Below are 25,372 nucleotides of genomic sequence, written 5' to 3'. Positions count from 1 at the left end.
GGCGCGGCGTCTCTAGGTGGTTACGCTTCCGCGGCGGCGGGCACCTGGGCCTCTCATTGCGCAAGCGCCGCGCGATTGGCTCCTCCCCCTCCCGCCCCACCCCAAGGATTCTGGCTTAGCTCTGTGGCTTCTGGTCTTTGAAGTTCCCTTCCCCCAACCTTCCTCCCAATCCCCAGTTCCCTTTGCTACACCATTGTTCTTTTCTGTCCCTGTTGCTTTTCTCCCTCCACTAGTCTATTTTAAAATCCTGAAGGCCAGCATCCCGCACGGGTTTGCCTGAACCACAGAATCCTATTTGTCAATTCGTCGAAATTTTAACAACCAACAAAAGAAAAATGTAATATGTAAAGGATGCATTTTCTTTGTTTAAAAAATTATTAGTATCGGGCATAGTGGCACTTGGTAGGCAGAGACAGGTCACCCTGGTCTACATAGTGAGTTCCAGGATAGCCTGAGCTATATAGGGAGACTCTGTGGCCGGAAGGTTTTATTTAAGTTAACTTAAACTGGTCATCTGAGTGGAGGGAACCTTGGTTGAGAAAATACCTCCATAAGATCGGGCTGTAGACAAACCTGTAGGGCATTTTCTTAATTAGTGATTGATGAGGAGGGTCAAGCATTAGACTTTATCTGTATCACTTGATTCCTCGTTACCTGAATAGATCACGAGGGTTTTAATTCTTCTTAGTTTTGAACTCTTGTTTGCTATGCCCTGTTCCCCTGTAGGAAATTCTTTCATTGTTTCAACTTCTATGTACAATATCCTCTGTAAAAATCTTCCCTGAATTCAACAAATATGTATCAAAGTCTACCCAAGTATTAGGAACTCTTCAAGACTATTTAGATTGGCAGTTAAAAAAAAAATCCTTTCTTTCATGAAGCCTTTATTCTAATGGAAGAAGATAGACACATCATATTGATAAGGATTTAAAAATAATAGTAGCTGTAAAAAGACCCACGGCCAAGTGATTAAAAGGAAGGTATAATCTAATATCAAGTGGTAATAAATTAATTAATTAATTAATTAATTAATTAATTAAAATAAGTAGATCCCTTAATGGAGAGGGGCTGTAAGCTCTGTGGGTTTCTGGATGGGGGCTACTTGACAAGGAGATTAGGAACATGCAAAAGACCCAGAGACAGAGGAGTTTCAGGCACCCAGCTGCATTTGGAGTAGAGTGAGAGGCAAATGTAGATAAACTGAGGATGCAGATGGGGTGAGCAGGGTTGGGGTGTGGGGAGTAGAGCAGAGCTAAACTCTCTTTTAGACCACAGGTCTTATTTGAGTACATAGCCACTTTCCCCAGAATCTTCACTAGGCCAAATCTGCCTTCGTCTTGTTTAACTTTCACTTCCATCTGTTGTATGGTGCACCATATCTTTTTGGCCTTTGATACTATCTGCTTGAGAGTACCGTGGGCAGGTACTCCCCCACCCCCCACCCCCCGTGGTTAGCTCCATTCTCACTGTTTCGTGCATCTAAAGTAAAATTGGGTGGTTTCATGAGAGAGTTGATAGTCTTTTACAGAGTGGATTGCTTTTCTTTCCAGTCTGGAAAAGAGTTTGTCTTTCAAATCATTGTCTAGACAAGGAGTTTAGACATCAACAACGAGCTGATTAATGAATGGTGGTGAATGCGGTAGGAGGCCTGCATGGTGGAGGTAGCACTTGAGTTAGCTCATAGCTTTGAAAATGATTTCTACAAAGCAGAGAAGCTCATAAAGCACTAATGATCATCCTTCAGAGCCTCTTCCTTCCTTCTTTCCTCCTAAACTGAATCCTTGTATGGATATGCTTCCTTGGTTAGGATTAATCTCTCCATTTGCCATGGGAAACTTTGACATTAAATAATTTGACTATTTTATAGACTGTCTCTTGCTTCTTATATTATGAACTCATCTCACTACAATATCACATTTATCCTGAGTATACTTATTTGCCATCTCATTATTTATTGCTGTTCTAAGCAATGATGATGGTGATGTTGCTGCTAACCCAAGCCTGGCAGTGCATCCTGTCCTTCCAGGTCCTCTGGAGGCCAGGGCTAGAGCTTGACTCAGGTTAGCAGAGTAAGACTCCATCTCAGAATAATGCCAATAATAATGATATCATTTAATATGAAGTATACTTTTTTTTTTGAAACAGGGTTTCTCTGTGTAGCCCTGGCTGTCCTGGAACTCACTGTGTAGACCAGGCTGGCCTCGAACTCAGAAATCCACTTGCCTCTGCCTCCCAAGTGCTGGGATTAAAGGCGTGCNCCACCACGCCTGGCTATGAAGTATACTCTTGAGAAGTAATGAAAAGGAGTGCTTAGCTATAAGAATTAGACAATGAATAGATTACTGCTCAAATGATGCCAAGAGTCCAGGTGTGGTGGCATATGCTTTAGGGAGGTCAAAACCCAACTGTATACACACACACTCACACACACACAGAAACACACAAATAAAACTTTAAAATGAAAGCAATTGGCATGTGTCACAACTAGATGAATGATGTTAGGTGAAGTAAGTTAATCACAATAAAGCAGATAGTACAGGGACCCAATTATAAGACCCACAGTACCAACTCAGAACAGGATTAAAGTAGAGGCTGACAAATGCTGGGGGGGGGGGGGGGGTGGGGAGGTGCAGGGAGCTGAGGTTGAGGGTGGCGATTGTTATTTAAAGGGTATATAGTTTTGAAACTATTTTGATCTTGCAAAATAAAAAGTTCCAAAGATTGGTTGTACAGTAGCATGTTTTTTAATGTTTCTGAACTGTTCATTTTAAAATGACTAATGGTGGACATGGTGGCACACACGTTTAATCCAAGCACTAGGAAGGCAGAGGCAAGCAGATCTCTGTGAGTTTGCAACGGACCTGATCCACATTATGTGTTCCAGGACAGCTAGGGCTGCACAATGAGATCCTGTCTACACACACACACACACACACACACACAATTAGAACAGTAAATTACTAAATTTCTTATCTCATGAATGTTTCCACAATTAAATAAAAAAACAGGTTCTAAACCGAGATCTGTAGATCAGTATATCTATTCCTCAATCCGATTCTCATCTCAGTAGCTGTGAAATGGACCCCAAAGCCTTTTGACTGTGTTGAGACAGGATCTCTCTCTGTCTCTCTCTGTGTGTCTGTCTCTGACTCTCTCTGTGTATGTGGTGTGTGTGTGTGTGCTGGGGACGGGGGATTGTGCGTTTCCCACAATTGGCAGATGGAGGACAATTTTCCGGGTCCTGTTTTTCTACATTGAGTCCGAAGGATCAAACTCAAGTCATACGACTTGTGTCGCAAGCGCTTTTAGCCTTATGAGACATCTTGCTGGTTCCAAAAGGTATTTCACGAGGCTGGAGTGCATCAACGCAACCTACACAAGACCAACTATTACTTGCAGTAGTTGTTTGGCTTCTCAAAGTTGAGATGGGAGAAGTATCTGTGCTTCAGACCAGGTTTTATTATTCCAGAGAATTCTTAACCTGGAGGAAAAGGTGATGAGAGCTGACAGGGAGGGACGAACAAAACCCATTTCAATTCTTTCCTAGAAAGCTGCTGCCTCCAGCTTTCAAGGGACTACAGACCCGCTAAGCACATCCCATTCCTCCTCCAAGTGCAGATGTTCCTCCCGCCAGCCCGCGCGCCTGATCAGCCAATGAGCGCCTAAGACGTCATCTCCGCGCGCGCGCACGCCGAGCGTCAGAGACCGGCCCACGTGTACTGTGTTGACTGTCAAAGTCTCCAGGTACTCAGTACCCGGAAGCCCTGCGTTCTGAGCTGAGTTCCCGCCCGTACGCCGGTGAGACCCCTGGCCAGCCTGCGATACCGGATCATGAGCGCCGCGGGCATACTGGCCTTTGCCCAGCAAGGCTGGGAGCAGGTGCTGGCCAAAGTGAAGTGGTCCGTGGTCTACCTGGACGCCGCCTGCGCCGAGAGCCTGCACTGGAGCTGCGGATCCAGCCGGCTTCTGGAGGCGGTGAAGGGTCCTGCGTGTCACCTGCGGGAATTTGAACCCCAGGCCATTGGCGGGGGAGCCAAGCAGCCCCGGGCGGTTTTCGTTTTGAGCAGCCCGCTGAAAGGCCGGATCGTAGACACTCTACAGGGCATCATTTGCCGCAGTCACTTTCAGCACTGTGTGGTGGTCACAGCCGTGAGCCACGCAGTCCACCTCACTGCTAACCACGTACCGGCCGCTGCAGCGGCCGAGCTCGAGGGGCAGCAGCCGGTGTTCGAACAGCTGGAGGAGAAGCTCTGTGAGTGGATGGGCAACGAGAACTACACGGCCGAGGTGCTCCACGTCCCGTTGTTTCTCGCCCCTGCTGCCTCCCATCTCGCTTTTACTCCAGCCTTCGCTACCCTCTTCCCACTGCTACCTCAGGATGTCCACGCTCTTAACAGTGCCAGACCCGACAAGAGGAGGCTGAGCAGCTTGGGTGAGGTGGATGCCACTGCCCTAACCCCAGAGCTGCTGCTGTACATCAGATGCCTCGTGTCAGGCCTCAGTTCTCTGTGTGAACATCTAGGGGTACGAGAGGAGTGTTTCGCCGTGGGTCCCCTCAGTCGGGTCATCGCTACAGATCTGGCAAATTATGCCCCCGCTAAGAACAGGAAAAAGACTGCTACAGGCAGGGCTTCCGTGGTCTTTGTGGATAGAACTCTGGATCTTACAGGTAGGTAGCATTTCTGGGAGTTCTTCATCTTCGATCTCCTAGCTAGAGGACCTGTTCATTGATTCAGCGTATGTGTTTATTGGCCTCATATTGAGGTTGGTAATATAAAGATGAACTAAATGAATCAGTCCCTAATTTGACAGCATCTGGAGTTAAGTTTTGTCGAGTGGAGAGTGGACATAGATAAAGCACAATTTTATTTGTTAAATGCTGTAAGCGGGCAAATATGGCTTTAGTGTGCATTGCTTTTGAAAAAACAACCGCGCCTAGTCCAAGAGACTGGAAAAAATGAGATGACCTTGACATGGAGGGAATTGCCATCACCTGAGACTCTTAGACATTTCCAGATACCAGTTGTCTTAATTAGGGTGTCTATTGCTGTAATGAAACACCGTGGCCAAAAACGACCTGTGGAGGATAGGGTTTACTTGCTTACACTTCCACACCACAGTCGATCATTGAAGGAAACCAGGACAGGAACTCAAACATGGCAGGAACCAGGAGGCAGGAGCATAAGGCGGTAGCGGTCATAGAGGGGGTGCTGCATACCATGCTCCACATGGGATGACCTTCGTTTGCTCCCTAGTACCTACGTGGTGAAAGGAGAGCACTGACTTCCTCCAGTTGTTCTCTGATCTCCACACACACAGTGTGACTTGCACATGCACTGTCCCCCACACATAAACAAATAAATAGGTAAATGTCTTTTTTTTTAAAGTGAAACTGAATGTACATGTGAGAAGTTGGAAAAAAGAATTGTAGAAAATATTTTCAAATGTGCATTGAAGTTTGCATAGCAACCTCAAATTGCAGCAATGTAATAATTATTTATACCCGCGAGGAAGAAATCTAACCTTAAAACAGGTGAAGAAAATTCGGATTCATGATGTGAGCACTTAGTTTTAGAGGTCACCTTTGTTCTATAGTTAAGTAGATATAGTTCAATAATAGTATGTGCTCGCCGTTCAAGGTCACTGAGGACAATCAGAACACTGGTCTCAGTCAGTATTCCCTTTCCAGGTTAGGAAAAAAAATGTTGAATGATGTTATAAAAACCAATAAGAAGCATATTTGAAATTTTATCTTAATTAGATGAGTTTTAAGATCATAAGATAGAGAGTAAACTAAATGGTAGTTCTGAGGAAATGCTACTGGGCTCAATCTTTTGAGGGTGTCCTGAGGGTAATCATAATTAATTTCAAGAGGGCAGCAGTGGCCATGTCACGCACAGAGGGTAGAATTCCATAAAACAGAAAATATAAGCCTGCAGAAGGTTTTCATACCTCCTTATCACCAAATCTCTTGCACATTGTGTACATTTTTCTCCTTCCGTCATACTACAAAGGAACACTCCATCCCTCCTAACGTTTTTACCTATGCAGACTAGCTCAGCACTCTCTAGCTTCTCATGAGTTCACTTCTGCTAAACAGCCCTCTTTAGTTCATTTTCCTTCTTTTCTCAGATTCTTTTTTTAATTAGATATATTCTTTATTTACATTTCAAATGTTATCCCCTGTTCTAATTTTCCCTCTGAAAATCCCCTATTCCCTCCCCTCTCCCCCTGCTCCCCAACCCACCCACTCCCATTCCTGGCCCTGGCATTCCCTTATACTGGGGCATAGAGCCTTCACAGGACCAACGGCCTCTCCTCCCATTGATAACTGAAGAGGGCATCCTCTGCTACATATATAGCTAGAGCCACAAGTTCCACCATGTGTTTTCTTCGATTGGTGGTTTAGTTCCAAGGAGCTCTGAGGGTACTGGTTAGTTCATTTTGATGTTCCTTCTATGGGGCTTCAGTCCCCTTCAGCTCCCTGGGTATTTCTCTGGCTCCTTCATTGGGGACCTTCTGCTGTGTCCAATGGATGATTGTGAGCATCCACTTCTGTATTTGCCAAGCACTGGTAAAGGCCCTCAGGAGACAGCTATATCAGTCTCCTGTCAGCAGGCTCTTGTTGGCATCTGCCTAGTGACCGTGTTTGGTGGTTGCTTATGGGGTGGATCCCCAGGGGGACAGTCTCTGGATGGTCTTTTCTCAGAGTCTCATCATTGGCCTGCAGGCAGAATGGAGCAGGACCTTTCTTGACTCCTCATGATCACCCGACTTCAAGTACCTTTCATTTGGCTTCATTTTGTAGCTGGCTTTAGAGAGCTGTTTATATTTGCTGTTTCCACAGACACCTATGTCAGTTTTCTCTTGACTTCTAGTCTTTTAGGCTTTTATATTTCAAAACTTCTGAGATCCTGGCTTCCCCAGTGCCTTCTGTGTTACCAAAGCCACAGTTGAGTCACAGTGCTCCTTTGTGCCTCCTGAACGTCAGAATAGCCTTTAGTACAATAGAGCAAAACAAAAAGTAAAAGGAAACTTAGGGGTAGGGAGGTGGTTCAGCGGATAAGTGTTCACTACACAAACAGGGGGCCTGAGTCTGGGTTCTGCCTGTGCTGACCTGGGTGTGAGAGCATCTTCAACCCAGTTCTGGTCAGTGGTCGTGGTGGCATGGAGAGGCAGATCCAGCCAATCAGTGAGCTCCAGGATCAGCAAAACTGTCAAAAACAAAACAAAACAGAAACAAAAACACCACAGAAAACCAAAAAGAGATAGAGAGCCACAAAGAAAGACATGCATTACCCACTCTGCCTTCCACAAGCACATGCAAGGGTGAATATTTCAGCAAACTCATTCACACAGAGAGAGAGAGAGAGAGAGAGAGAGAGAGAGAGAGAGAGAAAGAGAGAGAGAGATGCTTGTACTCACAGAGGCACACCCCCTAATTAAAAATAGAAAGTACAAAAGGTAGAGAGCTATCATTCATAGTGATGTTACTCTATGTGATTTTATCAGCCATAAATTTAGCATGCTGGCTCTCCCGCCCCCCCCCCCCCCCCCCCCCCCCCCCCGTCCTCCTATCATGGTATTCATGTGTTCTAGTTTGCTTTCAGTTGCTATACTAAACATCCTGACCAAAGGCAACTTGGTTGGAGAAGGCTTTATTTGGTTTCAACTTCCGGGTAATAGTCCATCACTGAGTGAAGTCAGTGCAGGAACTCAAGCAGGAGCCTGGAACAGAGATCGTGGGGTGATACTCTTGATGGACTTGCTTTCTTGTACAACCCAGGACAACATGCCCAGTGGTGGAACTGCCTACAATGGGCTAGGTCCTCCTTATCAATCATTAATCAAGAAAATGCCCCGTAAGATGCCATAAGACCAGTAATCAGGCTCCCTCGGAAAGATAGAAAGAACTCGGGCTTGTGTGGCTCAGTATTCAAGCCTACAGAGGTCAGATGGCTGCTAGTGATCGTCTCCATACTAAGAGCCCAGCTACGCTTCTGAGATAGCCATATCCATCTCCCTAAAGGTGAAAGGATGGTCCCTGGGTTAATGGGGAGGGTGTCCAGATAGAAGTCAAAAGCACACTGCCAGCTGTTTAAGGTCCTGCCCTCTGGGGAAAAAAAGAATGTTATAAGACAATCCAATGGAGGCTATTGCTTAATTGAGGTTTCCTCTTTTCACATAACTATGTGACAAAGAGTAACCAGCAGTGTTCATAGTTACACATGATCTCTCTGGCTTATCTCCTCTCACCACAGTACCTCAAACATTCCAAGCTTGTCCCAGTGAATGTTCACTCACTCCATATGAGTTTCTCTCTCACTCCCAAGAGAGACCTTCCCTATTACTGTCTTACCCCCTATGCTCCCTCGTGCAACATAATGTTGGCCACTACCCAGAACTAATAATTGGTTGCTTCTTGTCCTCCTTTTATGAGAATGGAATGGAAGCTTGTATGTGTGTGTGTTTGTTCTTTTGTTACTGTGTATTTACTAGCGGTTGCAACAGTTACTTGAAAACAATATGTAGTCAATATTTATGTATCTGCTGATTGAGGAAATGTATTGCTGGGTATTGAACTCAGGGGCCTTTGCATGGTAGGCAAATGCTCTACCATTGAGTTGCATCCCAAGGCCTTGGTGTTTTGAAACAGGATCTCACTAAGTAGCTCCCACTGGCTTTGAACTTACTATGTGGCCAAGGCTTATGGTCAATTTGTTACCTTTGCTTCTTGAGTCCTGGGATTTCAGGCATTGTGCCACTAGCCTGGAAATAAGCATTTGTTAATGACTGGGTAGGTGAGTAGATTAATGTTTACTGGGAACTAGACAGTCACCAAGTTTAACACATGTTTTCTATCTGCTCCTGGGTTTCAGCTGTACCATTGGGCATTCACCTATGTAATGGGTGTCCTGTAAGTATCATATGTCTTGAACATTGTGTGGTTGGTATGTTGGGGCCACACAGTAAAGCTCGTGAAGGGAAATGAAATCAATTAACCTTATTTATGCAAATATTTCATGAATTAAAAACTATAGTCACATTACCTTATTTGATCATTCTACAAGTTAGGTGAGTCATTAAGAGAAAAATTAAGGGCTAGTGAGATAGCTCAGTGGGTAAGGGCACTGACTGTTCTTCTGAAGGTCATGAGTGCAAATCCCAGCAACCACATGGTGGCTCACAACCATCTGTAACGAGATCTGATGCCCTTTTCTGGAGTGTCTGAAGTCAGCTACAGTGTACTTACATATAATAAATAAATAAATCTAAAAAAAAAGGAGAAAAATTAAGCCTCAGAATTTGTTCTTTATGAACCAACCAACCAACCAACTAGTCAGACAAACCACACAGATGATAAGCAGTTAGCCATGTATGACAGCGTTGTGTGTATTTCCAACTTTCAGTATTTCATTAAATTTCTAAGTTCACCTTTTGGGTTTTGAGTTGTCCAAGTGAGATAGCCTTATATTTATGATCTGCCTTTCTCATGCTTGAGAATGCTGGGATTAGGGCCTGTTTATACCTAATATCTCTTTTTCTTTCTTTCTTTTTTTTTTTTTTTTTTTTTGTCTCTCTGTGTGTCTTTTTTTTTGAGACAGGGTTTCTCTGTGTAGCCCTGNGACAGGGTTTCTCTGTGCAGTCCTGGCTGTCCTGGAACTCACTCTGTAGACCAGGCTGGCCTCGAACTCAGAAATCCGCCTGCCTCTGCCTCCCAAGATTGAAGGGATTAAAGGCGTGCGCCACCACACCCGGCATCTCTAACTATCTTAAAGATACTTCTTCCATTAGTTGGCTTACTCCCATAGTGTCCTTTCAGCTAGTAGTAAAAGCAGGCAGAGTATGGGGCGGACAGATTGTAAGAAACTGAGAAAATGTTGAAAGGGAACAAATAGGTTTCTTGGTATAGATTCAAGTGAACAAATAAAAGAGAAAAATTTAGCCCTTCTGTCAAAGACCTTTGAGAACCGTGACAATATGAATCCCAAGAGAATGTTGAGACCGTAATGTGTGGTGATAAATGACAAGGAATTTAAAAGTCATTGAAGTATGTCTCAAGTACATTTAGATTGTAGGGGCTCTGCATGCTCCTCCCCTTCTCAGATATTCAGTGCTAAGTGTTTTAGAAGAGGTGAGCAGGGTCGTTGTCCTGCAGAGTCCAGGGCTGGGAGTGTGAGTGTTGGTGTGTGGCATTGTGGAGTGCTACCCTCCAAGTATAACAGCATTGTTTTCATCTGAGCAGCTGTGTTACTTGCAAGAGACCCCTAAGATGGGTGGCGCTTGTTGACTGTTGGTGCTTCTTCATGGAGTGGGGGTGGGGATTCTGACACCCCTGGCTGGGAGGTGCTAGAGTGGGCAGAGTGAAGGGAAGCACTCCATGTGTGTAGCGATGGGAAGGCATCCTCTGTGCTGGGGTGAGGTTTTTCCTGGTGGGGTAGTTTTGGGGTCACTTGTGCTCCTGTCAACCCTCACTCATGCTCTGGAAGTAACCCCAACAAACTCCATGGTTTCTCAAGTTGGACTTTAGTGGATCACACTTTGGTTTGTCGTTGATGCTATATAAGGAGGCAGTGGATGTTTACATCTCCCTAGGGAATGAGTTCCTACAACTGTAGAGGGTTTCTCCCAAGTGAGGCTATGTCCCGTGTCTGAGATGGCAGGTGGCAATAGCAATAGCCTGGTGAGGTGATGAAGCTGGAGTAGGAGAAAAGATGATTCTCTGGGATATCTGGTGCTTGCCTGTCTTCTGGTATGTGGATCCGAGATCGGTTTGTGTCCTATCGGAAAATAATCTCCCTTTGGCATACTGTAAGCCAAGACTTTTCTACACCCTGCAGGAGTCAGTTCTCTACTTTAACCATGTGGGTTCCAGGGGATGCAGATTGTTAGGCTTGGTGGCAAGACCCATCTCCCACTGAGCCATCTTGCTGTCCCATCTCTTTTCCATTTCAAAATTATGACATACTTTCCTTTAGAAGATATCAAGTAGACTTTGTAGGGTAAATTGTAATACATTGTAATTTAGATTAGTCTGTTACTGGGCCCCAATAGCTTATAAATGCAAATATTTATTGGCTATCTTTTGGTTAACCACCCAAATTATCTTGCATATTATCAGCCTCAAATTTCATTTGCTACAAAGATGTTTGAATATAGTGTTTTGGTTCTATTTCAGTAATATAGAGCTAGTTTTCAGTTCATAAAAGTGTGCGTTGTTAAGTTACATTGTTTAAATCTTAAAATGCTTTGCAGTACTAAATAAAAGGAAATTCCTTCTTGCTGAAACTGTAAATGTCTTAGTGCTGGGAACTGAAAGCCAGCTTGTGGCTGTGTTGGTGTAGATGCTGTGGCTCCCAGAGGTGTTGAGAATACTGAAATAGAGTGGGTGTGGTATATTAATGTTGTGGAGTGCAGTGTTTGCAGTGTTTCTCTAGAGCAACCCTGAATTTATGAGGGTTTGAAGTGTGTAGTTTTGGTGGCATTATTAGCACGGGTCCATTTGGTACTTGGCTTTGACCCTGGCATGCAGAAACATGCTCAGTTACACTGCTCAAACATTTTACTGATTCATCCTTCTGGATGCAACAAGTTTGAGAAACTGGGGATGTCTCGCCTGTTGATGTAATGAAGTAATGGTTACCAGAATTCGTTGAGGTTTCTTAAATTGTGGCTTTAGATTAGGGTATAGCTAATGAGAGCTGCAGCCAACAAAAGATTATGCTAAAGATTTCTAAAGATCAAGAAATGATTTGGAAGGCTGGAGAGATGGCTCAGTGGTTAAGAGCGCTGACTGCTGTTCCAGAGGTCCTGAGTTCAATTCCCAGCAACCACATGGTGACTTATAACCATCTGTAATGGGATCTGATGCTCTCTTCTGGTGTGTCTGAAGACAGCTACTGTGTACTCACATAAATAAAAATAAACAAAGAAATGATTTGGAAATTATTGGAATGACTTAAATGATTTGGATTTCAATTTAAATTACTCTATCATTATTCTATATAGAGAGCAAAATGAAATATACTTTTAGTATTTGATTTGGATATTAATTATATACAATTTATATGATAAACTAGTAATGTTTCGATAATTTACCATTAGTGAGGTAGGAACTTATATGTGAAATTGTAAGTTTCAAAAAATAATAGAAATGTTGTGTATGATTTTTTTAGTAGTTCATATGGATTTGAACTTGTTTTAACTGAAATGACCTTGAACTTTGATCTTCCTGCCTCCACCTCCAAGGTCTGGGGTTACTTACATGTATCACCATGCTTGTTCAAGTATTTGATAGTTAATAGCATGTTTGTGATACAGATGGTTTTCTGATCATTTTGTCATCACCTTGTTGAAAATGGTGTCACCTTATACTTCCTCCAGTAAACCTTTATTTGGTGTCCACTGTGTTCTGCACTGTTGCAGGTGCTAATGATATGGTGATGACTAAGATAGAAAAGTTATTACCCTCAAGAGGCAGTTGATATGCTGTGAGGGTTAAAAATATAGACTATGTGTAGTTATTTGAGAATTAGATGCATGCACATGGAAGAGAGAGTGAAAAAGAGAAAGAGAGGGAAGAGAGGGAGGAAGAAGGAAAGAGAGGGAGAGAGCAAATATGGGAAGATGGGGGAATGAGTTGCATTTTTAATTATTATTGAAAGGATATATATTCACTATAGAACATTTAGAACTTCTGGAAGACAATGATTTAGAGAACTGCTTCAATACATGTTTCACAGGTTGAGAAAACAAAGCAGTAGTATTCCCATGGGCGAGGGGAACACCATGTGCTTACAATCCCAGTCCTGGAGGATTGTTAGTCCCAGACTAGCCTGGGCTACAGAATATGATCCTATACCTCCCCTCTCCCCCCCCAAAAGTAAAACTAAACAAAGAATCATTTCTTTACTTTGAGCATTTGGGATATTAGTATGTGATATTTTATTAATAAAACAAATGCTACTTTGGTTCTACAAAAATAACAGCCATTTTAGATCTTGACTGTTTTGAGAGTTTTAAGAGGCATGTCAGATGTTACAGTTTGCAGGGAATTTAGTGAAATGTAGCTTTCCAAAGATCCCTGGGTATGGGTTAGGGTGGAGCAATGAGAAGCAACCACATAGCACACTCACAGTTATACAGACACTTGTTTGTGCCAAATAATTATGGATGACAGAAAAAAATAAGAAAAACTAGGGGAATGGGATCAGAATTTGATCATCAGGTTCAAAGAAGAGTTATTCTGGTGGTAAGTGGAGATGTACAAAAGTTTTAATTTAGTGAGGAGGGTACTGATGGAGAAAGAAAGATATTTGTGATGCAGTGGGGTATCCGAGCATCTCTGCTTAGTGTAAAGATGCAGTTCATTCTGACCCTGTTATGAATTGCTGGTACCCTTCTAGTTCTAGACATGCATTTGGTATTCAACCAGCAGCTCTGAGACATCTGTAAAGCACAGACAGCGTGAATAAAACGTGGTTATTCTCATAATGAAGGGTAATCATCTGTGGCACAAGGAGGCTCTTCTTTAACAGCAGAAATTCCCAGAGACACTCACCAGCTCTGCCTCAGCTCACTTTGCTGGAGCCTGAGGGTTTCCTTTCCCCTGACCCAGCCACCTGGCTTGAATTACTGCTCTGCGTATTAGTCAGGGTTCTCTAGAATAACAGAACTTACAGAATGAATGTCTCTATATAGGAAGGGAATTTATTAGAATGATTTACAGGCTTTCAGTGAATCCAACAATGTCCGCCTATGAACAGAAAGCCTAAGAATCCAGAAGTTGCCGGATATCTCATGTAGCCTTCAGTATCTGCTGGAATCTCTAGAGTAGGTTCAATGTCAGTGAGGGCAAGCAGGGGAAGTGCAAAAGCTTCCTTCTTCCCTGTCTTGATATAGGCTTCCAGCAGATTAAAGGTGTGACTTTGCACCTCAAGGTCACAATTAAAGGCATATGTCTACCTATTTCATAGATGTGGCTTAGAAGTAGATCTACCTATTTCAAATTAAGCAAAAGTCCCTCACGAGTGTGCCCTCCACCTGTCCATTTATTTATTCTCAGATGTAGTCAAGTTGACAACGAAGAATAGTCATTACACTTTGTAATTAATAAGTCAATTGTTTGCTTGAGCAGGTGATTTAAATGAAATCTTTACTGTGTGAATGAGCATAATAATTCACAATAAAGATTTGTTGCTCCAATTAATTATAAATTATAAACTCATGGCATAGGGTTTGGTACATGGTGCATCATGATCCCTGGATATGTATGAGTTGTTACAGTGAGTGAGGATGATGATGATGGTGATGATGACTTCTTGGCTTCCTTATTTGTTTTTCTTAATTAGTTCTTCTATACCATTAATATGGCATGGCAGAACATCGAGGGACAGAGAGGCAACATAAGAGCAAGCAGACTGGAAGTAGCTATACCAAATGCCATCCACGATTGGAGTAATGCCTTCTAAGCACTGATGGGTTTTGGACATATAACTTAATTTCACAGAAGAATTGAACTGTATCATTGTCTTGAATTTCAGTTAGAGTACATTTATTATAATAACTTAAATATTGATATTCAGATAGGCTCTCACTTACATACTCCAGACTGGTCTCAAACTCACTCTGTAGCTGAATATGATCTTGAACGTCTGAACGTCCTGCCTCCACCTCCTAAGTGCTAGGATTTCAGGCATGGGCTGCCACCACTCAGTTTTATGTGGTACTGGAAATCACCAGGGCTTTATGCCGTAATCATCCAGTTAAGCTACATCCTCAGTCCACCGTTTATTCATTATCCCTGCAGTTGATATGTGTAATTACAGGTCTTAGAGCAATGCTTGGTATACAGAAGGCATCCAGTAAACATTGGAAAATATTTTCCTGTGGGCTGATACCAAAAGGCTGAGTCCACTTACTCTTCCCCTTCGTCAACAAATACGAAGTGAGAGCCTGTGGTTGACTTTCTATGGTAGAGATGGTGGGCACCAGGTGAACTAGAGTGAGTGCACCTTTGTCATCACAGAGATAAGGCTGATTTGCTAGGTAATTGAGAACATAATTTATGTGATAAAGAGCAAACTTCTATGTTGGTGTTATTAAACATCTGTCATTTTTGGTAGAAGAGGTGCATGCATTATAAAGCATGCATCCAGTTAACATCTTAATGTCCACTTTGAGTTCACATTTGCTTTTGTGGTTGAACAGGAGCGGTTGGACACCATGGAGACAACTTAGTAGAGAAGATCATGTCAGTGCTTCCACAGCTTCCAGGCCACACCATCGACGTGATGGTCAACATGGCAGAGCTCACTGCTGTCCAGGCTGTGGAGGAAAACCAGGACGTGATTGCACCAGGCTGCCTTGCCCCATCCAAGTAAGACATGAGGCTTTCTTTGTTTTTCTCTCATTCTCCATCCTCTTCCTTCTTTGTAGAAAGGAAGTTAACTTGTAATTCCAGCACTTGGGAGATAGATGAAGGTGGAAGAATCAGTAGTTCATGATCATCAACTACTTAGCCACTTCAAGGCCATCCTTGGCTACGTGAGATCCTATCTTTTTCTTAAAATTTTTTTATTTAAATGCATTCTATACATTAAACATATTAATAATATTGAATATTTTGAGAATAAAATAATACATAAAAAATTTGATCATCGCCTTTTATACCCTAAAAATATCATTAATGAATATTTAATACTATCCATAACTGAGGATCCTATATCTAATGTTGAATACTAAATTGTTTCAAAACATACAATATATTCTTTGGGAATTAAGCATAGTAAAAGAGCATAAAATATTAAAAATGAATCATTAGGAAATATATTCAAAAGCCCTTAGATAAGTCTTAGATAAGTCTTAGATAAGTCTTAGATAAGTCAAAAGCCCTTAGATAATCTGACATAGTAAGAGAGTATTTGAAACACATTCTATATCTGTGTACATTGTCTAACAATCAGTTTACTTAAAAAAGATGCTCAGTGTTTCTAGGAGAGAAATTATTTTTTGTTTTTGTTTTTGTTTTTGTTTTTTGTTTTTCGAGACAGGGTTTCTCTGTAGCCCTGGCTGTTCTGGAACTCACTTTGTAGACCAAGCTGGCCTTGAACTCAGAAATCCTCCTGCCTCTGCGCCCCCTAGTGCTGGGATTAAAGGCGTGCGCCACCACGCCTGGCTGAGAGAAATTATTTTATCTGTAAGTATATTTTAAAAGTTTCAAAATAGCAAAACTCTTTGAACTTAAACATTAAGAAAATGCTAATTTCAAGTACAGTGAGAAAAATTATCAGTGATATTTCCATGATGTTTGTACAACATGATTTTAATATTTTCAACTGTTAATATTCGACAGACAGAATATTTATTTTAAGACATATTTTTTTTGTTATGTCTCCCTTTTCATTTCTGATTTTATTATTTTGGATACCGTCTCTGTGCCCTTTGGTTAGTCTGGCTAAGGGTTTATCTATCTTGTTGATCTTCTTAAAGAACCAGCTCCTGGTTTGGTTGATTTTTTTGTATAGTTCTTTTTGTTTCTATTTGGTTGATTTCAGCCCTGAGTTTGATTATTTCCTGTGGTCTACTCCTCTTGGGTGTATTTGCTTCTTTTTTGATCTAGAGCTTTCAGGTGTGCTGTCAAGCTGCTAGTGTAAGCTCTCTCCAGTTTCTTTTTGGAGGCACTTTGAGCTATGGGTTTTCCTCTTATCACTGCTTTCATTGTGTTCCATAAGTTTTTGTATGATGTTTCTTCATTTTCATTAAATTCTAGAAAGCCTTTAATTTCTTTCTTTATTTCTTGCTTGATCAAATTATCATTGAGAGTGTTGTTTAGCTTCCATGTGTATGTGAGCTTTCCATTGTTTTTTTGTTGGTATTTAAGACCAGCCTTAGTTCATGGTGATCTGATAGGGTGCATGGGATAATTTCGATCTTCTTGTATCTGTTGAGGCCTGTTTTGTGACCAGTTATATGGTCAATTTTGGAAAAGGTACTATGAGGTGTTAAGAAGAAGATATATTCTTTTGCTTTAGGATGAAATGTTCTATAAATATCTGTTAGATTCATTTGGTTCATAACTTCTGTTAGTTTCACCGTGTCTCTGTTTAGTTTCTGTTTCCATGATCTGTCCTTTGCTGTAGTCTTTGAAGTCTCTCACTATTATTGTGTGGGATTCTATGTGTGTTTTGAGTTTTAGTAGTTTCTTTTATGAATGTAGGTGCCCTTGCATTTAGAGCATAGATGTTCAGAATTTAGAGTTCACCGTGGTAGGTTTTTCCTTTGACCAGTATGAAGTGTCCTTCCTTATCCTTTTTGATAACTTTTGGTTGAAAGTTGATTTTATTCGATATTAGAATGGCTACTCCAGCTTGTTTCTTGGGACCATTTGCTTGGAAAATTATTTTCCAACCTTTTACTCTGAGGTAGTGTCTGTCTTTGTCACTGAGGTGTTTCCTTTATGCAGCAAAATGCTGGGTCCTGTTTACATAGCCAGTCTGTTAGTCTATGTCTTTTTATTGGGGAATTGAGTCCATTGATAAGAGATATTAAGGAAAAGTGATTGTTACTTCCTGCTATTTTTGTTGTTAGAGGTGGAATTATGTTTCTGTGGCTATCTTCTTTTATGTTTGCTGAATGACCACTTTCTTGCCTTTTCTAGGGTGTAGTTTCCCTCCTTGTGTTGGTGTTTTCCATCTATTATCCTTTGTAGGGCTGGATTTATGGGAAAAATTGTGTAAATTTGATTTTGTCATGGATTATCTTGTTTTCTCCATCTATGGTAATTGAGAGTTTTGCTGGGCATAGTAGCCTGGACTGGCATTTGTGTTCTCTTAGGGTCTGTATGATATCTGCCCAGGATCTTCTAGCTTTCATAGTCTCTGGTGAGAAATCTGGTGTAATTCTGATAGCTCTGCCTTTATATGTTACTTGACCATTTTCCCTTACTGCTTTTAAAATTCTTCCTTTGTTTAGTGCATTTGGTGTTTTGGTTATTATGTGACAGGAGTAATTTCTTTTCTGGTCCAATCTATTTGGGGTTCTGTAGGCTTCTTGTATGTTCATGGACATCTCTTTCTTTAGGTTAGGGAAGTTTTCTACTATAATTTTGTTGAAGATATTCACTGGCCCTTTAAGAAGGGAATCTTCACTCTCTTCTATACCTATTATCTTTAGGTTTTGTCTTCTCATTGTGTCCTGATTTCCTAGATGTTTTGGGTTAGGAGCTTTTTGCTTTTTGCATTTTCTTTGACTGTTGTGTCAATGCTTTCAATAGTATCTTCTCCCCCTGAGATTCTCTCTTCTATCTCTTGTATTCTGTTGGTGATGCTTGCATCTATGACTCCTGATATATTTCCTAGGTTTTCTAACTCCAGGGTTGTCTCCCTTAATGATTTCTTTATTGTTTCTATTTCCATTTTTAGATTTTGGATGTTTTTTTTTCATTTCCTTTGCCCGTTTGATTGTGTTTTCCTGTAATTCTGTAAGGGATTTTTTTTTGTGTTTCCTCTTTAAGGACTTCTAGCCGTTTATCTGTGTTCTCCTGCATTTCTTTAAGGGAGTTACTTATGTCCTTCTTAATGTCTCCTATCATTGTCAGGAGAAGTGATTTTAGATCCGAATTTTGCTTTTCTGGTGTGATGGTGTATCCAGGACTTGCTATGGTGGGAGAATTAGAATTGGGTTCTGATGATACCAAGTAACCTTGGTTTCTGTTGCTTATGTTCTTATGATTGCCTCCTGCCATCTGATTATCTCTAGTGCTACCTGCCCTTGATATATCTGACTGAAGCCTGTCCTTCCTGTGATCCTGGATGTATCAGAACTTCTTAGAGTTCAGCTGTCTCTGTGATCCTGATATCTGTGTGTGTCAGAGCTCCTGGAAGTCAAGCTGCCTCTCATATCCTGAGATCCTGGTGACTGAGACCCTGGTGTGACCAAGCTCCTGTGATCCTGTGATCCTGTGATCCTGGGTGTGTTAGAGCACTTGGGAGTGGAGCTTCTTCTGGGTTTTGTGGGACTGGCTGTGGAGTTCGGGCCCAAGGTCTGCTCAGGGCACTGGCCTAGACCGGAAGGTACTTGTGTCACTGGTTGGATGGAGTTCCTGGATGCCTGGATCCCACTGGTCCCAGTTACTTCCAGTGTTGGGACAGATGTTGTGTTCTCCTCACCTCTTATCCTGTGATACCTGGGCATGTTAGAGCACCTGGGAGTGGAGCTTCCTCTGGGTGTTGTGGGACTGGCTTCAGAGGTCTGCTCAGGGCGCTGGTCCAGACTGGAAGGGAGATCCGATTTTTAAAAGAAGAAAGAAAGAATGACTGAGACACTACTCCAGTAGAAAAATTCATAATGGATAATATTTACATATCTAAATACATAAATAATCATACCTACTAAGCATAATAAGCCAATGAGTATGGCATTGTATAGGACTGCCATCATATTTAACAAGCTTTTAGCAGTTTCAGAGAAGTGAGTCTGTTTATGGATCTCCATTTGATAGATAGTTTTATAGGAATTCAGTCTGGGATTCCAGTTTCTCTTCATTCTTGGCTTTCTCAGATGACTAACTGCAACCCACATAGCTTTGAGTCAGTACCATACTTTGTATTTTAAAACTATGCCTTGGGCATCACTGGGTGATATTTTTGTTTCTAGGTATACTTTCTTTTCACACCCTTCAAGAAATCAAAGACCATATATACTTTAAGTTATATCATGTTTCAGAAACAAAAAGAACTTTTTTTTGACATGACAATAAAAGCATCATACCTTTCAACTTTGCCTTTTATCAACAATTCTTAGGAGAATTATCATATTTTTACATGTATATATGTATGTATGTATTTTTTTTTTTTTTTGAGATAGGGTTTCTCTATGTAGCCCTGACTGTCTTGGAACTCACTCTGTAGACCAGCCTGGCCTCGAACTCAGAAATCTGCCTGCCTCTGCCTCCCAAGTGCTGGGATTAAAGGCATGAGCCACCACTGTCCGGCTGTATGTATGTATGTATGTATGTATGAGTGAGTGTTTTGCCTGAATGAATGAATGTGTACCATGCCTGATTCCCATGGAGTTTAGAAGGTGTCAGATCTGTTCACACTGGAGTTAAGTTCTGAGCTGCCATATGGGTGCTGGAACCAAACTAGGGTCCTTTGCAAAAGCAGTCAGTGCTTTCAACCAACTAAACCAGTTCTCCAACCCCTGCTATTGCTTTTTTTTTTTTTTTAAAGAATATATTAGTAATAAAATGAAAGTATTTATTTTATCTATTCTGTATTTTAAAACAAGACAGGCATTATAGTTTAAAATCTAAATGGTAATTGATAGAGTTGGAATTTCCAATCGTTTTGGAATTAATTTGTAGCATCTGAAGTTTTCAGCCATTTTTCTGGTGCCTAGGGTGGGAAGAAAATGCAAAGATTGGGACTTTGTCTTTTCCCTGTGCCTATAGAACCAACGAGGAACTAGTGAAGAGCTTGAAGCTCTTCCCAAGGTCCTTGTGATTGAAGGGTCTTCAGAGGCTAACAGGTAAGGTCTTTCTGTGAGCTAAGAAATATGAGGGCATGGTAGAAGATAAACCAGCATTCCTGTCTTCATGGAACACTTTTGTTGTGGCAATCTTGATGTTCTAAGTTATACAGAATAGAAAAGCATAGGCATGTCCTGAGCTTCCACTGATGGTCATTCCTGCAGAGATGTTTATCCCATGGAAGCATGTGCCTTGGGTTGATTGTGTCTAGAAGATTGGAAGTGGTGTCTAATGAAAAGGGTGTGGAAGCAAGATTCTCAGGTCCTGATGCCATGGCCGTGAGGAAGAGAGACATCCTTCAGGCACCTCTGCCATCAGCTCTCTTAACATTTCCCATTTTCCATTGTGTCAAGCTGGTGCCCAAGGGGAGTCATTTTGAATCAGTGAATCAATGAGGGAGATTACCTCATTTTTCAGGTACAGTAACTGAAGTAATGAGGCAGTAAATTACATAGATGTAGAGCTAGAAAATCGACCAGTATGTCTGATTTCAGAGCTACTATCTTCCCTTCTATACTGCCCATACGGGGCCCAGAGAAGAGCTCTGACCAGATTTGGGGACTAAAGAAGACACCAAAATAAAGCCACTTCATTGTTTATTCCAAGGAGTCCTGTTTGTCCATCATAATTTTTATAGAAGAACTGAAAAATTATTGTCCTATTTCAGAAAAAGAGGTGGTTGTTAAAGGTGTTTAACAGCTAAGCAAATCAAAGGAAGAATGTTGATTAAAGTTTTGAAAGTGCAAATAGTTGGAGTCTAGGGAGCAAAAGCTCAGGAGAAGCCTCTAAAAGGCGATAGTACCAGTGAGACTGGGTTTTAACTGCTTTCTGTCTTTTAATTGTTCTGCTTAAGCTTTAGATTCCAGAAACTGGTGAGATGGGCCTATCTTGGCATTTGTCTCCCATTTGCCCAGTGTGGATTGGGAGCTGTTCATACTAAGAACTATGCTGAGATCATGTGGGATGGCAGGGAGGTTGTTCTCTATAGACAACTGGAGTTTGTATTAAAAGAAGAGACAAGATAGGAGATGCCCTCCTCAGAGAACACACTTAAGAGAGGACTTATCAGGTAGGGTATGAACACTTCACATATGTTAACTGATTTAATGGCTCTCAAATCTGTGAGATAGATTCCATCATTCCCCATTCTAATCCCAAGTGAATTTGTCCTGCACCTTAAGGCATAATGGGCAGTGGAGTGGTGAAGGTCTGGCTCTAAGTCAATGCTTACAGTTGCCCCATGCTTCTTTTGTAGAAGCCTGAAGTACTTTGAGAAAGGGCAAGTATGCCCTGAGAAAAGGTTGTAAAATGAGAGGAGTTGAGTTGATTGGAGTACATGAAAACATGCGAACCCTTACACATGTGGCAGGACAGATAGAGGATTGAGAGCAGCCTCAGATCCATAACGATTGTGGCCTGCGTCATTAGTCTGGACTCTCTAGCATTTATTCTATATTAGGCTTAGTTCAGGGCTTTAACCTGGCCCATCCTGAAATGCCTTTTTTCTCACCAGAGATCAACTTAAGAAATGGGTAAGACCTTCCTGCTTAGGTAGGTCTTCATTTTCTAAAAGGGACTCAAGTTAAACCCTGGCTTCTTTTCTATCACTCTCTCTTAACTCCCAGGACTCCTCAAATGACTGCAGCAGGAAGGTTTGTGACGAGGACTGTTGGGAGGAAGAGCAGTCCTTGGATCTCCACACAGGGTTGAGTCTCACATTATGTGGTAAAATGTATTTCTTCTTGTTTAAACTAGATTGAATCACTGTCTTCAGGCACCTTGACACATTTTCTGTACCTTATTATTTCATCTATAAAATGAGGGTGTTGCTCTAAATGAATTCCAAGCCTCCTCTTGTATTTTAAACAAAGTCATTCTACCTAAGCCTCTGCTGTGACTTAGCCCTACCTCTGAACACATATTCAGGCTGTGTCTGTTTACATGGGCTTTGTCTTCACTGGCATCCCTTTCTTCTCATTGCACTATATAAATGATTTTAAGTGCTATCCAAAGGTGGCAGTGTGACCCCAAATGTCAAAGAGGACTTCTAGAGGGGTCTGAATAAAGCAGGACCCTTATTTATTTATTTATTTATTTATTTAATAAATATGTGTATGATATAGCTGTCTTCAGACACACCAGAAGAGGGTATCAGACCCCATAATAAATGGTTGTGAGCCACCATGTGGTTGCTGGGAATTGAACTCAGGACCTCTGGAAGAGCAGTCAGTGCTGAGCCATCTCTCCAGCCTAAAGTAGAACCCTTTAGTGAGGGCAGGGCTGGAGAAGAGATGACAGTGGGAATGCATTGTAAAGATCCGTGCAGAGATGCACACTTAGAACATTATAAGCAATACTGGGAGAACAATGGGAGCTTTGTTTCAACTGCTTGGACAAGTGAAGAGGTTATCTTGTCCACAAAGGAGGAATTGAGATAAGCCACAGTTTTCCTAGCATGCACCATATGTCCATCACAGTAGCAATAGCCTCTCCTCCCTCTGACAGCTCTCCAGAAGCTTCTCAATGGAGGGGGAGTGAGGATGAAATGCAGAACAGATGGGCACTTGGCAGCAAATGGGCCTGCAATGGGATGGTATTTAGAAATCAAGTTTCTAAGTATGACACGAGTCTTTATAATAAAAATTTATTGGTAATACAATTTTCATAATAGGCTGTTTGCAATTATAGCCATTGAAGTTCCTGCCAATGCAAATGAGAAATCGAGAACATACATACATTACAGCATGGCCTTGCTGTCTCTGTCCACCCTTCCCTGGATTATGTGAAATATTTTTGGCAATAAAGAGGCAGAATCCTGTTTTTATTGAAGTGGGTTTCTGATTTTGGCTCCAAGCCCCACTCTTTCTCATCTCTTAGTCTTTTAGCATCTTCAGCAACCTTTCCCTGATTTTCCAGCTTTATGCACTCCACCTGATTCTGGTCCAGAGTTGCTGAGTATTCTGGTATTGTGCCCATCACTCCTTTTCTTCCTTTTGTGCCTGTTTTTCCTCTTCTTCCCAGTGAAAGCCAAGGACTTGCAGTGGATTTCGGAGCTACCTGGCTTTGTAGGTCCTCGCTTTCTGGCCTCCTCTCTGCCCCTTTCCAGCTGCACTGGCTTTCTTACTGTTCTTTGCATAGGCTGTGCGGTGTCCTGCCTCAAGTGCTTGGCTTCTGTGGTCTCTGCTCCTGGACCCTTCTTTCTTCATACCCGTGCCTTAAGATTTTCCTCATTTCCAGCCAGCCCTTTGCTGTCTGGCTTAGTACTTTGTATCTGCTGTCTTACTTGTATTTTCCTTCTTCAGCATGTCTCTTTCTAGGATAGTTGTCTGTTTCTCTACTAGAGAGATAGAGAGAGAATTCTCTGGTAGAGAGATCCTATAGTAGAGGTATTTGTCAGTTTTATTCATACTAGGACCTGTTACCTGGAATAGTAGCTAGAACTTGAGATACTGGATGAAAAACCAAATGAGTGAATGCATGTATGCATGAATGAATGGTGGCGAATGCTGCATTTGCACATCCAGAGAAGGATCTGGGGATAGGGTGAGCTATGGACTTAGAGACTGTCAAGCCAAACAACATGAACATTCTTGTTGAATATTTAAAGCATAGACATTGTGTTAAGAAGATATTGTAAGAAGGAGGCGCCGAGAGACAGAAAAGAGAGATGGGAAAGATGCTTGCTACCAAGCCTGACAACCTTATAGATCCCTTACGGTCAAGGTGAAGAATGGATTTTTGCAGGCTGAAATATCCTCTGACCTCTGTCCTCCACATAAGTGCCATAACACACGTGTGTGCACACTCTCACCCAGAATAAATAAAAAACAAGGCATATAGTCTAAAAAATAAAAGTAAATTATTATAAAAGTGCCCTGCCATCTTCCTTCAGAGCCCAGCGGAGGCCACTAAGGGGTCCAGAGTGCTCTTCATGCATCAGGACCTCGGGATCACCTTGGGATCTTGGGTGAGTAGAATGCAACATCAACTCCAAAGAATGGCAAAGGGTCTTGTGCCTGCAGGAACAGGGACAAAGGAACACCACCTGACCAGAGGCTGAGATCCATTCTGGTCGGGGCCAGTCCCCCCAATCTTCTGTGTGAACCCGGTCGAGGGTGTCTAGGACACCAGAGGACTCTCCATGCTGCAGGACCCCTAGTACATCCAGGAACTCCTGATCACCTGAGAGCACTTGGGCGATAGAAGTAACAGAGCTTCTTGGTCAGGGTCCCCTTAGGCCTTCATCCTTAGCCAGGAGGCGGAGCTGAGACCCAGACCCCTGGGCACATTCCTTGCCAGAGAAGAGTTGGCCAACAGGAAGGGTTCTGACCCCAGAACTCAGGAGGTGGATCAGAGCCCCAGACTGCTGGATACCTGCTCTGCAAGAGAAGAGCTTACCTGCATAGAGTGCTCTGACCACTGGAACTCAGGTGAGAGTTGGACTCCCAGGAGTCCTGACAGAGGCTAACAGAATCACAGGAGGATCAAGCTCCAACCAGAGACAGCTTGATCATTAACACCAGAGATTTCCAGATGGCCAAAGGCAAACTTAAGAATCTTACTAACAGAAACCAAGAACACTGGGCATCATCAGACCCAGTATACCCACCACGAGTCCTGGATACCCCAACACACCTGAAAAGCAAGACGTAGATTTAAAATCATGTCACATGATGATGATAGAAGATTTTAAGAAGGGCATTAATAACTCACTTAAAGAAATACAGGAGAACACTGCTAAACAGGTAGAAGCCCTTAAAGAGGAAGCACAAAAATCCCTCAAGGAATTACAGGAGAATACTGCTAAACAAGTAGAAGCCCTTAAAGAGGAAACACAAAAAT

General features: G+C 42.1%; 1 protein-coding gene across 1 annotated transcript in view; it reads left to right on the top strand.

Annotated features, from left to right (window-relative positions):
* The first annotated feature begins 3,700 nt into the window (after positions 1-3,700).
* Positions 3,701-25,372, top strand: part of Scfd2 (sec1 family domain containing 2) — a 322,071-nt gene continuing 300,399 nt past the window's right edge. The window contains exons 1-2 of the mRNA XM_021162778.1: positions 3,701-4,669; positions 15,211-15,379. Coding sequence (XP_021018437.1) covers positions 3,832-4,669; positions 15,211-15,379 — 1,007 coding nt within the window. The 5' untranslated portion in view covers positions 3,701-3,831. The remainder of the gene's footprint in view (positions 4,670-15,210; positions 15,380-25,372) is intronic.

Source organism: Mus caroli, chromosome 5 (genome assembly GCF_900094665.2).
Source record: "Mus caroli chromosome 5, CAROLI_EIJ_v1.1, whole genome shotgun sequence".
Classification (NCBI taxonomy): domain Eukaryota; kingdom Metazoa; phylum Chordata; class Mammalia; order Rodentia; family Muridae; genus Mus; species Mus caroli.
Note: the sequence above shows the minus strand (reverse complement) of the source record. Positions and strands in the feature narration are given on the sequence as shown.